The sequence below is a fragment of the Eulemur rufifrons genome, chromosome 8 (genome assembly GCF_041146395.1).
Source record: "Eulemur rufifrons isolate Redbay chromosome 8, OSU_ERuf_1, whole genome shotgun sequence".
In the NCBI taxonomy this organism is placed as follows: Eukaryota; Metazoa; Chordata; class Mammalia; order Primates; family Lemuridae; genus Eulemur; species Eulemur rufifrons.
This window is the reverse complement of record NC_090990.1, coordinates 7,373,465-7,388,948: the sequence shown is the minus strand read 5'-3', so window position 1 is coordinate 7,388,948 and position 15,484 is coordinate 7,373,465. Positions and strand designations below refer to the sequence as shown.

General features: G+C 41.8%; 1 protein-coding gene across 1 annotated transcript in view; it reads right to left on the bottom strand.

The window, feature by feature from the left end:
• The window catches only part of VPS13D (vacuolar protein sorting 13 homolog D), a 248,113-nt gene that overhangs the window by 227,696 nt on the left and 4,933 nt on the right, over window positions 1-15,484 (bottom strand). The window contains exons 3-6 of the mRNA XM_069479363.1: window positions 11,288-11,365; window positions 7,221-7,411; window positions 7,064-7,144; window positions 2,589-2,705 (exon numbers count right to left, since the gene is read on the bottom strand). Coding sequence (XP_069335464.1) covers window positions 2,589-2,705; window positions 7,064-7,144; window positions 7,221-7,411; window positions 11,288-11,365 — 467 coding nt within the window. The remainder of the gene's footprint in view (window positions 1-2,588; window positions 2,706-7,063; window positions 7,145-7,220; window positions 7,412-11,287; window positions 11,366-15,484) is intronic.

Sequence of the window (15,484 nt, the reverse complement as noted above, 5' to 3'; positions counted from 1 at the left end):
ACGAAGAGAGAGGACAGTTTTGCCCTCAAAGTCTACAGAAGGAACCAATCCTGCCAACCTCTTGATTTCAGACTTCTAGCCTCTAGATTAGAGAAGATATTCTGCTATTTTTAGGCCATTCAGTTTGTGGCAATGTGTTTTGGCAGCCCTAGAAAACAAATACACTAGGAAGGGAAGTGTATGTCATACTAGTCCATTTGGACTTCATACTTCAAGAGACATGGAGCCACCATGGGGTTTGATATAGGCAGGTATCACCACCAGGTATGAGTTTTAGAAAGAAAAGTTTGGCAATGGTGTAAAGCACATCGTGCCAGAAAAAATGAATTATGAGTGTGTCAAGCATAAGCAAGTTTACGAGATCAAGTTATATTTTAGAAACATATCGTTGCTCTGAGTTAGCCACTTCCAGCCCCAAGTAGCCACAGCCATTTGTCTCAGTGTATTGCACAAATACAGTACTTTTTTCCATGTGTGCCATGACGTTGACAAGATTGGGAAGCAGGCCAGTGGGGGGTCCATGCCTGTAATCCCAGCACTCTGGGAGGCCATGGAAGGAAGATTGCTTGAGTCCAGGAGTTCGGAGCTGCAGTGAGCTAGGATCGCACCACTGCACTCCAGCCTGGGCAACACAGCAAGACACTGTCTCAAAACAAAAAAAAAAAAAAAGACTGGGAAGCATTGGTAGAGAATGAATCAAAAGATCCAGGAGGTCACAGAACAGGATATTTCATTAGCTCAGGCAAAAGTCGACAGGATCCTGAAGGATGACAGTCACATTAAGGATAGAGAGGAAGAAACACCTTTGAGACATTTTGCAGGAAAAATGAGCAGGGCCTTGTGACCAAGTGGATATGGAGGCTGAAGCAGGAGAAGTGCAAGGATGAGCATAAGGCTTCTAGAGACTAGCGTGGTGGGTAAGAAGACACGCTGTGGAGCAGGGATGACACACTTTTTTCTGCTACGGGCCAGTCAGTAGACAGTGCAGGCGTTGTAGGCCAAACAGTCTCTTTTGTAACTACAACACTCAACTTTGCCACTGGAGTACAAAAGCAGCCTTAGACAATACTAATGACACGATCCAATAAACCTTTATTTACACAAACAGGCAGAAGAGCCAGATCTGGCCACAGGCCATGGTTAGCCAACCCCAGATCTGGAGCTGGTCCACCTGAATTCAAGACCTGGCTCTACTTCTCATTTCATCTCTTGCAACTTAGTGTCCTCAGCTGTTAATACTAGGATAACAGTGGTGGTGAAAATTAAGGAGAATTAAATGAATTAGATCATGTCAAGTGTTAAGAACAGTGCCTGGTACACAAAAGGGCTCAAAAGCTATTAGATGGTATTTGTTTTAACATTCAATAACATGTTTGGGAATAAAGGAAAAAAGTTGATTTAGGGCAGCACAATGGGCAGACGAAATACACTGGGATCATTTTGGTCATGAAGAGCTGTGGTATAATATGAAATATATTGGTCTTTGCCCCTGGTTCTTGGTACAGAGCTCCTAAAACTCTTGAAAGTTCCTGAGTGCCTCTTGTAATTCATAATGAGCCCTTTCTGACCACATCTGAGTTTATGCTAATGCAGAGACAGGAGGAGGCCCCTAGATAGCCTGAGGATGGGGCTAGACACCTGAAAGATCAAGTGATTAGAAGGTTGGGACTTTCAAACCCACCCACCAACCTCTGGGTGGTGGGCTGGATATTAAACTGTATAAAAACTTTTGAACAATGAGATTTGATAAGCTTCCAAGTTGCGAAACACTGGAGAGTGGACGCTTCTCTTTGTGTTGATGTTCACCTGTACCCTTCACAATATCCCTTATAATAAACCAGTAAATGCAGGTAAAGAATTTCCCTGAGTTCTGTGAAGCATCCTAACTTGGGTTGTGGGAAGGCCAGCTTATAGCCAGTAGGTCAGAAGCACAAGTCACAACCTGGGACTTCTCACTGGCATCTGAAATGGGGGGCAGTCTTGTGGCATTGAGTCCTTAACCTGTGGGCCTGCTTCAACTCCAGTTAGTGTCAGAATTGAGTTAAACTATAGGACCCACAGTTGATGTCTGATGGAGAATTGCTTGTGTCAAAAGTGTCGTGTGAAGACTGTAGAGAAGCAGAGTGTCTCATTGGACAAGCCTAGAATACTAGAGAGGGGTCCTGTAAGTAGTTTAAAATAAAATGTGAATATGAAGGTCAAACAGACGTAGAGAATGGAGTTCAAGATGCGAAAGCCATCAGCACAGATATCCTGGTGACAGCTGAAACTATGAAGCAGAATGAGTTTATGCAGGGAGTGCACATAGCATGAGAAGAAAATCAAGGATGAAATCCCTTCTGCCCCTCAGTTTCCTCCCGTGTAAAATAAAAGTGATATAACCAAAGGTCGGAGAAAATTAACTGTTCCTCTATTTCAGCAAATTAGATAAGTTGCATATAGACAAGAGACGTGCATACCTACCACAGAGCTAGTGGAAAGGAATGAGATCTCATTTACATGACACAAAATGACAGAAGGCAGAGCCCCACATTCCCTCGAACACTGCTTTCTTCCTGGTTTGTAGTATGACAGTATTTCATACTCACAGGCTCATTCACAGCATTTTGCATGGACACATTCTTAATGCAGATGCCAAACGCAAAAGGATGGGAAGGATTGGTGATACCATCTTCAAAGCGTAAATGAACATCTTGAATGTTTAACTGCAAAGAAGAGAAAAAAGAAGAAAACATGTAGACAACTTCTGTAGGTGAGATACTGTAAGTAGGAATCAAACTGACCTTGAGCCGCTGAAGTAAACCATAGCAGGCATTTTATACAAACACGTCACACACATATCTAGTATTCTCTAAGTTCTTGAGAGAGTTATAATCACAAACTGCACATGAATGACATTTGTGATCAGTGTTATCTCAAAAATAGAGCTGCACAGCTTCATTTCACAAGATACCTTAAAAAAGTAATTAAAGAGAATAATACAGTTATATGCAAATAACTGTTCCTCCTGTTCTGCTGATATCTTAATCTTGCCTCTGTGTCCCAGCATCGGGACCCAGGAACACCAGGAAAGCACACAAACTTTGTACGTATGTATGTATGTATATACGTATTTCCCCTTGCCCCTGGAAGTGCACTACAGAAAAGGAACTCTGCTTCAGTGAATTGAAAAATAATTACAGAAAGTGAAAAGACAACCTACAGGATGGGAGAAAGTATTTGCAAATCATATATCTGATAAGGGATTAGTATCCAGAATATATAAAGAGCTCTTATAACCCAACAATAAATAAAAAGACAAACAAGCTGATTTTTAAAACAGGCAAAGGATTTGAATGGACATTTCTCCAAAAAAGATAAACAAATGGCCAATAAACATATGAAAAGATGCTCAACATCATTAGCTATTAAGAAAATGCAAACCTCTCTCTCTCTCTCTATCCACCCTCTACCCCATATAGGAAGAATGCAGCCATCCAGAAGCTAGGATGAGTGCCCTCACTAGAACCTGACCATGTTGGCACCCTGACTGCAGACTTTCAGCCTCCAAAACTGTGAGAAAAATTTGTTCTTTTTTTAATTTTTTTATTTTTTTTTTTGAGACAGAGCCTCACTCTCTTGCCTGGGCTAGAGTGCCGTGGCATCAGCCTAGCTCACAGCAACCTCAAATTCCTGGACTCAAGCAATCCTCCTGCCTCAGCCTCCCGGGTAGCTGGGACTACAGGCATGCACCACCATGCCCAGCTAGTTTTTTCTATTTTTAGTTGTTTTGGCTAATTTCTTTCTATTTTTCGTAGAGACGGGGGTCTCGCTCTTGCTCGGGCTGGAAGATTTCTGTTGTTTAAGCTACCCAATGATGAATCACCTAACAATGCATTTCTCAGAATATATCCGTATCACTAAGTGACATATGATTCTGTATATGTTTATACTGACCCATGTCCCATATCTAACCGGTCACATGTGTCTATAACTATTTCTATATAACTATCTGCATCTATATTAAGCTAAGCATGAGTTTACATTGATGTTCAATCCACTAACCACAATGATCATTCTAGCTTCCTCTTGAGAAATGTAGCTCCTACAATCTACCACCATTTACATTGTGAACTAAAAATAAAATGCTAATCTTCCCGCTGACTGAACTGACCCCTCTCGGCCAAGGGGACCTGAGAAACCTTAAAACTCAGTTCCCTGGCCGGGGGCGGTGGCTCACGCCCGTAATCCTAGCACTCTGGGAGGCCGAGGCAGGAGGATCGCTCGAGGTCAGGAGTTTGTGACCATCCTGAGCAATGAGCGAGACCCCGTCTCTACTAAAAATAGAAAGAAATTAGCTGGACAACTAAAAATATATATAGAAAAAATTAGCGGGGCATGGTGCTGCATGCCTGTAGTTCCAGCTACTTGGGAGGCTGAGGCAGAAGGATCGCTTGAGCCCAGGAGTTTGAGGTTGCTGTGAGCTAGGCTGACGCCACGGCACTCACTCTAGCCCGGGCAACAGAGTGAGACTCTGTCTCAAAAAAAAAAAAAAAAAACACCTCAGTTCCCAGCCATGACTTGTATCATTTTACCCCTCCCTTGCTAATAGCCATCAGGCTTTATTTCCAAAAGTTAGACCATCATTCTTTCCTGATAAAAGACCACCAACCATGAAGTGGCTTTAACAGTCTACACTACATGCACAGAGAGTGTTTTTGTTTCACCTTTTTGATACAGAGGGTCGCCATTTTTAAACAGGGACTCCATAAAAGGACAAAAAGCCCCACTGCACAGGAGCAAAGTTCTCTTAACTATTCATGACTCCTCCTATAAATATGTATGTATTTAGCCACCCTGCTCAGTGTAACATTGTGTTCCCTTTGTCCCTCCCTTGAAGCCTGGCTGTGGCTGGGAGCTGTTTCCCAGCCTGTGGGAATGGCCACTGCAAACTTTGAAACTTTATGAGAAATAAAGCTCTCCTCTTCCAAGAAAAGGCAAACCGAAAAACCACAAAGGGATTATCACTTCACACCCACTAGTATGGCTATGATCAAAAGACAGACAATAACATGTGCTGATGAGGACGTGGGGACACTGCGCAACTCAAGGACCTGAGAGCCATTCCTTTGAAATGTAATCATCAGGAAGGGCAGGGCCTCTGCCTCCCAGTCTCTGTGAAGGACAGAATCCTAACTTTGATCACTGCCAGCTAGCAGACACAGCTGGCGTAATCACATTCACTCTAACACTTCGCAATTTTTCATTTGAGTCCCCATTCGCTCTCCCTACACCCTCACATTCGCTTCAAAAGTCAGGAGTGGAGCTCAGCTTTTTCCCCTGCTGTCAGTAGTTACTGAATAAAATCTGTTTTCACTTCTTTAACTAACGTCAGGCTTTATCTTTGACAACCCATACAATGGAATATATTAGTCATAAGAAGGAATGAAGTACTGATACATGCTACTACATGGATGCTCCTTGAAAACATTACACTAAGTGAAAGCAGACAGGCCACATACTATATGATTTCATTTACATGAAATGTCCAGATTAAGCAAATCCAGAGAGAAAGTAGATTAGTAGTTGCCAGGGAACGGAGGGAGGGGAATTGGCAGTGGACACTAATTGGATATGGGTTTTTTTCTTTCTTTTTTTTTAAAGAGAAAGAGTCGAACTGTGTCATCCAGGCAGTAATGCCATCATAGACTACTGCAACCTCAAACTCCTGGGCTCAAGCAATCCCCCTGCCTCAGATGCCAGAGTACCTAGGAACACAGGTACACACCAGCATGCCCAACTAATTTTTTATTTTTTTTTAGAGACAGGATCTTGCTATGTTGCCCAGGCTGGTCTCAAACTCCTGGCTTCAAGCTATCCTCCCACCTTGGCCTCCCAAAGTGCTGGGATCATAAGCATGAGCCACCGCACCCACCGTGGAAATGGGTTTCTTTTAGAGATGATGAAAATGTTCTGGAATTACATAGCGGTGATCAGTGCACAACTTTGTAAATATACTACAAACCACTAAATTGTACATTTTGAAAGGGTGAACTTTCTGATTTTGAACTACATCTCAACAAACCTGTTAATAAAACTAAAAAACGATGGCAAATTTTTAAAAAATCTGATATCTAAAAAATAGTAACTGCCTGAAACAGAATTCAAAGCAGTCACCTTGGCCAGGTGTGGTGGCTCACACCTGTGATCCCAGTACTTTGGGAGGCTAGGGCAGGAGGACCACTTGAGGCCAGGTGTTTGAGACCAGCCTGCGCAACATAGCAAGACTCCAGTCTCTACAGTAAAAAAAAACCTAAAGCAGTCACTGCAATGTACCAATCTTTTTCTCAAAGTTATGAAGCCAACAGCCTCAGACTGTATTTTGGGGGGACATGGCATACCTTGCACACATTTGGCCTATGTCACCTTGGCATTGCAAGAAAACCCTAGAGGTAATAACTATGGACTACCTTTTGACATTCACAAAATTAAGTGTGGACCCTGATCCAGTTTTTGAGGACAAAACAAAACTCTAATTAAAATAGAAAACGTGGCCAACAGCCCCAGCACTGTAATTCATCCAATCGCCACCATATACATCAGTGAGAGGTTAAGTATCTTAGTGGGCTGTTCACAATTCACTGTGTAATCAACTAGACACCACGTAACCAACCTCTTGCATTTTACAGAAGAAAATCGAGACTAGAGAGGGTAAGTGAATTGCTCTGAAACCACACAGCCGTCAAGGTTTGGGTAACCTTGCTTCTCGGGAGATAAATCCTTCAGCAAGTGGGATTCCAACATTCAAAAAGAAGTGCAGTTAAGTGAAATGGAAGAGAATCAAAAACTCCTACTACTCACACGTGCTGAAGCAAGAAAGAGCTGTGTCTGCCACATAGCACAGGACGTGCTTTGCAGGTTTTCCCTTTGGCAAAAGCTACAAAAGAGCACACCTGGGCAACCAGCCCCATATACACCCTGTGTCAGATAAACCCGCAAGAAACAAGTAACTAAGAAGTGAAACACATTTAAGCCTGACAAATTCCTTTCACACTAATATTTTATAAAAGTCAGCAGGACTTACTTCAATATTCTCCACAATTCTCGTAACGACAGAGGCAGTAACTGAGTACCAATAGGATTCCCCTTTCTGCTGGCGTTCACTCTACAAAGGAAAGAGCCAGTGTTAGACTCTCGTGTCACCACAACTGCTCTTACGGCTAACAGGATCTCTGCCTTGCCTTCCATTTCTCCTCCAGGGCTTGCAGTAGCACTTTCTTGCGTTCTCTTTCCAAAAGCTTCTCCTTTTCATCATTGAAATCCTGTATTTTTTCTGGGGCTCCAATTAAGTGAAGGCTGGATATGGAGATCACCCAAGGGTCCACATGGGGGCGATAAAAGGGAATTTGAAGGGTTACTTTCCCAATGAAGCCTGGAAAAAGAAGGAAAATCTTGTTAAAAGTCTGTACACATTTTTAATTCTTTCCATTTTTCTGTATGTTTCTAGTTTTGTTTATGGAATCTGTATTACTTTTACCATTTATTTTTTAATTTTAAAAAACAGGCGGCAGGCTCTTGCAAATGTGAAACAAGTGTTAGTAGGCTGAGATGTCTAAGAACAAAGCATAATTACTTAGAAGCTAGAAAAAGTTCAGTGAGACTTTATCACATCAAATGCAACATCTCTCCTCTAGAAAATATCTTTCCCAATTGGACTACGTCTTAAATTTCCTTAAGGTGTCTTTCTTCTCATAGCACCTGCACAAATTCATGGACACAAAACTCAGTTCTTGTTAACTATTAATTGGCTCGTTGATAAGTACTCATTCGGAGTCATCAGACCTATAATTTATCCAGTCTTGAACACAACCATCACAAACGGAAACACTGCATTGGCACTCTCTCAATAAAGAATTCTGATTCTTCCTGAGAACCTGGGCTGAAGAAAAAGCATGGCTTGGTAAAATGGTGATATGGTTTGGATGTCTGGTCCCCCCAAATCGCATGTGGAAATTTGATCCCCAGTGTTGGAGGTGGGGCCTGGTGGGAGGTGTTTGGATCATGGGGGCAGATCTCTCATAAATGGCTTGCGGCCCTCCATGTGATAATGAATGAGTTTTCACTCTCTTAGCTCAAGAGCTGGCTGCTTAAAAAAGCCTGGCACCTCTCTCTCTCTCTCTCTCTCTCTCTCTCTCTCTCCTCTCATGATGTGACAGGCCTCCTCCTCCTCCTTCACCTTTCGCCTTGATGGGAAGCTCCCTGAAGCCCTAACCAGAAGCAGATGCTGGTGCCATGATTCTAGTATAGTCTGCAGAACCATAAGCCAAACAAACCTCTTTTCTTTATAAATTACCCACCCTCAGATATTCCTTTATAGTAGTGCAAAATGGAGTAACACAAATGGTAACACTCATTTCCTGAGTTCTTCCATTTCTAGCCAAGCCTCCTAGAATACACGCTTTCTTTTTGTTTTTTTTTTTTCTTTTGGAGACAGTCTGGCTCTGTTGCTCTGCCTAGAGTGCTGTGGCATCAGCCTAGCTCATAGCAACCCCGAACTCCCAGGTTCAAGCCATTCTACTGCCTCAGCCTCCCGAGTCACTGGGACCCCAGGCATGCGCCACCATGCCCAGCTAATTTTTTCTATATATTTTTAGTTGCCCAGATAATTTCTTTCTATTTTTTAGTAGAGACAAGGTCTCGCTCTTGCTCAGGCTGGTCTCGAACTCCTGACCTCGAGCGATCCTCCTGCCTCAGCCTCCCAGAGTTCTAGGATTACAGGCGTGAGCCACTGCGCTCAGCCCATCCTTTCTTAAAATTCAATTTATAAGAGGCAAGTCACCATTCTAGGAATAACACATAAGCATAAGAATATATGAACTGTCCTAATGGGTTGCTAAAAGATCTACAAGCTCAACTAATATTCTACCTACGAAACACGGCACGTGTTATCAAGGTATAATCATTACCCACTAAGATCTAGAATTTAAGTGGGATTGATCTGTTATATTTAAGATAAAGGAACATCATCAACAATGATATTTTTAATGACAACACCAAATGATCCACTATGTAATCTACTAATAATAACAAATTAAGAAATTTTACAATAATGAAAAAATTTGGATTTTATCTAAAAAAATGAAAATAAGTTTATATTTAATAAAATTTATGCAGGGCGGGCGGAGGGGATGGGTGTATACCTACATGATGCGTGCAATGTGCACTGTCTGGGGAATGGACACACTTGAAGCTCAGACTCGGGGGGATGGGGGGGCATGGGCAATATATATAACCTAAACTTTTATACCCCCACAATAAGCTGAAATAAAAAAAAAACAGTTTTTGCATATTTCTTATTTATATGATTCATAATAAAAATTCTAATCATTCTTTACCTAAAAAAAAAAATAAAATTTATGTAAAACCATGCCAATTTTCACAAATAATTTTAATTATAATTAGTGCACAGTTGCACTTCACATGTTATTAAGGATGTATATCATTCTGATAGCTCTCTGACAAGCAAAATATAATCTCTCTTATACTTTACTTTTTGCAGAAAATAGGATCATTTTTGCAAATGCAAAAGGCAAAAAAAGGGTCATTTTTGCAAAAATACTAGAAAACTTCATCAATTTTTCCGAAGAGCTTCTAAATCCTTTGATACCAAAATAATATTGTCTTGGAAGTATCCACAATGTCATGATTCTTCAGGGTTTCTTTCAAACTCTATAATTTGTCAATGTCTTTGCTTGTGATTTTGGCAGTTCACCCATCACTTGAATTGACTTTAAGAAAGCCTCAATCTTTTGCAAGATTTCCATTCTATTTCACCTAGCAATCAATTTGCACTATACTTGCATTTTAATGTAATATAAGCACCCAAAATAAAGGGAAGACTTACATCAACAAGCTATTGCTGAATGATGAGAGGTATCTGAATAGGGAATAACTTTATAAGGGTCATTCATTAGTGACTATTTTTATTTGGCAACAATTCTTATTTCCTTACCCAACCTAGTACCTGCAGAAGTCCTACAACTGCTAACATCTATTGAGTGTGCCAGGAACGGTTCTGTTCTAATTTTTTTTTTTTTTTTTTTTTTTGAGATAGAGTCTTGTTCTGTTGCCCCAGCTAGAGTACAGTGGCGTCATCATAGCTTACTACAACCTCAAACTCCTGGGCTCGAAGGGTCTTCCTGCCTCAGCCTCCCAGGTAGCTAGGATTACAGGTGTGCACCACCATGCCCAACTAAGTTTTCTATTTTTTGTAGAGACCAGGTCTCACTCTTTCGCAGGCTGGTCACGAACTCCTGAGCTCAAGCAATCCTCCTACCTCAGCCTCCCAGAATGCTAGGATTACAGGCGTTAGCCACCACGCCTGGCCTGTTCAGAGTAATTTTAATGTATTAATTCATGCATTCCTCTCAACAATCCTATGACATAGATACTATTACTATCTCATCTTAAAGATAAGGAAGCACACACAGAGTGGTTAGGTATAATAACTTGCCTAAGGTCACATAGCCAGAAAATGGCAGAAATAGAATATAAACCCAAGCATACTGTTTCAGAGTCCACCTCTTACTCAACAGAGTATGCAGTCTCTCTGTAATACCTGTAATGAATTCTCTTACAATAAGAATGCCCTGTATCTAGAATAGAGGTTCTCACACTTTAATAAACATAAGAATCACCTGGGTGCTTATTAAAAATGCAGGTTCAATAACACTCCCTCAGAGATTCTGATTCAGTAAGTCTGGGGGCCACCTGACCTCCTCACCAGCACCCCAAGATCATCCTGATACAAGTGGCTCAGGGACCATACTTTAAGACTGATCAAAAAACTAACACTTCTGGCCGGGCGTAGTGGCTCACGCCTGTAATCCTAGCACTCTGGGAGGCTGAGGTGGGTGGATCATTTGAGCTCAGGAGTTTGAGACCAGCCTGAGCAAGAGCGAGACCCCGTCTCTATTAAAAATAGAAAGAAATTACATGGACATCTAAAAATATGCACAGAAAAAATTAGCCGGGCATGGTGGTGCATGCCTATAGTCCCAGCTACTTGGAAGGCTGAGGCAGGAGGATCGCTTGAGCCCAGGAGTTTGAGGTTGCTGTGAGCTAGGCTGACGCCACAGCACTCTAGCCCGGGCAACAGAGTGAGACTCTGTCTCAAAAAAAAAAAAAAAAAAACCTAACACTTCTTATCCTTCCTCTTCCTGGTCAAATAGATAAAACTCCAGGGCTCTCAGTTTCATGTTCCAAACAAAGACTCAAAACTTTCTACCTTTCCTTTAATTCTACATACCAGCTTTGACTTCAAATGGTAATTCCAGTTCTTTCAAAGCATCCTTCTTTAATGGCAAGTTTTCTAATTCAACAGCACCTACAAATAAAAACAACATCATGAAACATCCATCCAACAAATACAGTGGGCACCTACTGTGTGTAAAGCACTGAAGGTAAAAGGAAAAGTTTTGTATCTAGAATAGACCTATAAAAGGTCACAGCAGTGCTACCACCAGCCCATTTGTGTTATCTACACTAATTTCCTGACCACCCACTCTCACACATAAATGACAGCTGACGCATGAAGAGTTTAGGCAAGGATCTAACTTGTTTTTGTAACAAGCCAGATAGTAGATATTTCAGGACTATATGATGTCTGTTGCATATTGTCCTTTTTTTTTTTCCACAAGCCTTTAAAAATGTAAAAGCTGGCCGGGTGCGGTGGCTCACGCCTGTAATCCTAGCCCTCTGGGAGGCCAAGGAAGAAGGATCGCTCAAGGTCAGGAGTTTGAAACCAGCCTGAGCAAGAGCGAGACCCCGTCGCTACTAAAAATAGAAAGAAATTAGCTGGACAACTAAATATATATAGAAAAAATTAGCCGGGCATGGTGGTGCATGCCTGTAGTCCCAGCTACTTGGGAGGCTGAGGCAGAAGGATTGCTTGAGCCCAAGAGTTTGTGGTTGCTGTGAGCTAGGCTGACGCCACGGCACTCTAGCCAGGGTGACAGAGCGGGATTCTGCCTCAAAAAAAATAATAATAATAATAATAATAAATAAATTTAAAAAATTAAAAAAAAATGTAAAAGCCGTCCTTAGTCTGCAGACCAAATCTGGCAAGCTGGCCAGTGTGCAAAACCCCTAGCTTAGGCTAATATTCACCATAGAGACATCAACATTTGACTTACCTAGGATGAAATGCAGGCTCCTGAGCCCCACCGCCACCCATACTAGATCAGAATCTTGGGGAATGATACACAGGAATCTATAATTTTTAACAAGCCCCTCTCATCCTCACCCCCCTACACACCAAAAAATGAGTGTAGTGCACACTACATTCTAAAGTCCACGGGTTAGTTAATAAAACTGGCCATTAAAAGGATTTATACTCTTTCTTCAGGAGAGACCATCTCTGCGTGTTCTACTTTGTACCTCTACTTGTAGGTGCAATAAGTGGTCAGAAAGCAAAGCAATGAAATGGACCACCACTGAAAGTCCTTTTCAGACTCAGCTTTTATGATAACTTAAACCCAAAAGTGCACAGACGAGAGGGCAGCTAGATCTCTCACCCTCCTGGCTATGCGAGTCATTCATTCACACATACATACTGAGCCCTATTCTGTAGTAGGCACTGTGCTAGCCACTGAAAACATGAAAGAAAAGGTCAGGTTCCCATCCCCAAATTGCTGGGGAGAGAGCCATCATTTTACAAAACTGTTTGCACAACACAAGATAATTTCTGAACCATTTAAATCTGTCTGAGATATACATTTTTAAGAACAGGGAGTACAGACAACAACCATTAACTAGTTAAGAAAGGCAGGCAAGCCTTTTATTCCAAAGACAAAACAATGCAAGAAACTCGATTATTTTTCCTTTAAATGACTGTTCAGGATTTGTGGATTATTAGCTTGTAAAGAATTCAAATCTAGTAACTTGGCAGATTCTGAGCAAATGCAGTTAGCTTATTTTTTTTATTTTTGCAGGAACATTTGTCCACATGGGGCCCCACATACCCTACAACTAACTGAAAGGAAAAGACAACCCCAGACAACTCCCCATTCCCACATTTGGGGAGAAAATAATCATGGGGAAAAAACCATGAAACATTTTCCTTAGTTGAGATTGACTTAAAGGGGGCAAGTATATAGTTTCTTCTTTTGAAGTGCATCAGTTGCACCTGGAACCGCCTTATCTTTCAATACCCAAATCTGTCACAAAGGCAGGTGGGCCCTGGGTTTGCTTAGCTGCTGTACAGCTTTGGGGAAGTGGAAGGAATCATAGGCAACTTGCACCATGAAAAGTTACAGAAGCTGAAGTGCAGAGAGTAAAGGAGAAGGTCTAGAAAGATGAGGAAATAGAGGAAAGAATGAGAAGAAACAACGGACTGCACCAAGCAAAAAGCAAAGGATCAGGCAAAACAACACAGCCGTGATTCCGGACTGAAGGTTTCCTAATCCTCTACCCACTCAAATACACACCCACAACTGGCCCTGCTGGGAAAGGTCCCTCTAAGGAGCCTGGCAGTAAAGCACTCAAAGTAGGTGAGTACTTTATAAATGATACTGCCATTCATTTATTACCAGACAGACAACGTATAGGCTTATTCATGGATGCCTCATCCAAAAACTCATCTCAGGTTAGCAAAAAATCTATTCACTAAAACTGGGGTGAATTTAGAGGTTGGTGGGTTTTCAGTCATCTCTAAGGATTACGGAATTCTCTTCCCTCTGCTCCAGGTTATTTAAAGGGCCAACCTGAGGTTCAAAGCTTATAAAAAGAAAAAGGAAGGGGAACTGAAGTTTGGGACTGCAAATAGACAGATATGCCCACAGACCAAAGTTCAGACTCCCTGACATGGCACTGGATGCCTCTACCCCCTGGCCCCAAACCATTCCAAATAAGCCCTGCAGTTTTCAGCCTCTGCTCACAGGCTTCTACCTGGAATGTGGTGAACCACCCTGTGCCAACTATTGAAATCCTGTTGAGATCCACTCAAAAGCTACCTTTATAGCTTTCCCAGAGTCCTACACACAGAATGAATGGCTCTCCTGCTCTGTGCTCCACTGCATATGCCTGTATCTCCAGCATAACAATTGAACGTATACTGCCTTGTATTACTACATACTGTGTCTCCCCGACAGGTTAGCAGCTCTCTAAGGGCAGGGACTATAGCGGTGGAGGTGGAATAATAACAACAGCAGCTATCATTTAGTGAGGTCTTACTATGTACCAGGCACTTCATACACATTATCTCATTTCATCTCACGGGAAATGAGGAAACAAGGAAATATTATTAATTTCTCAATTTTTCAAATGAGAAAAATGAAGCTTAGACAACAAGCAATTTGCTTAAAAATCAGAGGGGTGAGTGGTAGCGCTAGAGTTCATACTAGATCTGTCTGATCTCGGGCAGTAAGTGGGAGACAGAAAGTGGGTGAAGAGGCTTTGGTAAACTGCCACAGTCACAGACAGCTTGTAAGTGGAGAAACCAGGGTTCAACCCTACACCTGAGCTTATAATCTACTGCCTCCCTTTTTGTATCATTCCATAACACGGAGTCTTGACCAAAGCACATGCTCGATAAATGTTTGTTGAATGACTGTATGAGTGAAATTCTAACACAAGTGTTATCTCTGTCCTTCAACTACTTGTATGTTACTTTGCATGTTATTACTTTCATAATTGCATGTGTGCACCATCTACCCTTGAAGTCCATCCTACCAGCCAATCATATGTTGATGATCGTGAAGATGGATGATATGATAACTAACTTTGACTGAAAGCCCACTATATGCCAAGAACAGCTCTAAGCTCTTTAACCCACATGAATTTTAGTCCTTAGAATGTTATGAGATAGTTAACATTATCTCCAATTTACAAAAAGGGAGACTGAAGCATAAACAAATTGAGTAATTTGCCCAAGTTACCAGTAAAGGGAGTAAATCTACAGTCTGGCTACAAAATCAATACTCTTGGCTACTATATTTCAGTCTCCTTTGCATCTCCCAACACATCTAGGACAGTAAACATCTGCAGATGGCCTGAAATAACACTCTCATTCCTATCTAGTACCCTTCACCCCCAAACACTGTTAACCGTGTCATCAAGATGAACAAACAGCGTCAGGTTCTTTACAAAGCCATTCTCCCAGGGCACTGCGATGCTCCCTCGATTTTTCTGGCCAAGCACTGCACTGTGCTTTGGATTCGTAAGTATGTGATACCACACTAACACCAGTTATGAAAGAAAAGCATTTTCCTATTCTGCAGAGGGACATTCCTCAAATTCCACAGGTTCATTAAAAGTCATAGAGAATGGCCAGGTGTGGTGGCTCACACCTGTAATCCTATCACTATGGGAGGCTGAGGCAGGAGGATGGCTTGAGCTCAAGAGTTCAAGACCAGCCCAAGCAAAAGTGAGACCCTGTCTTTACTAAAAAGAGAAAAATTAGCAGGGCACTGTGGCGCACGCCTGTAGTCCCAGCTACTTGGGAGGC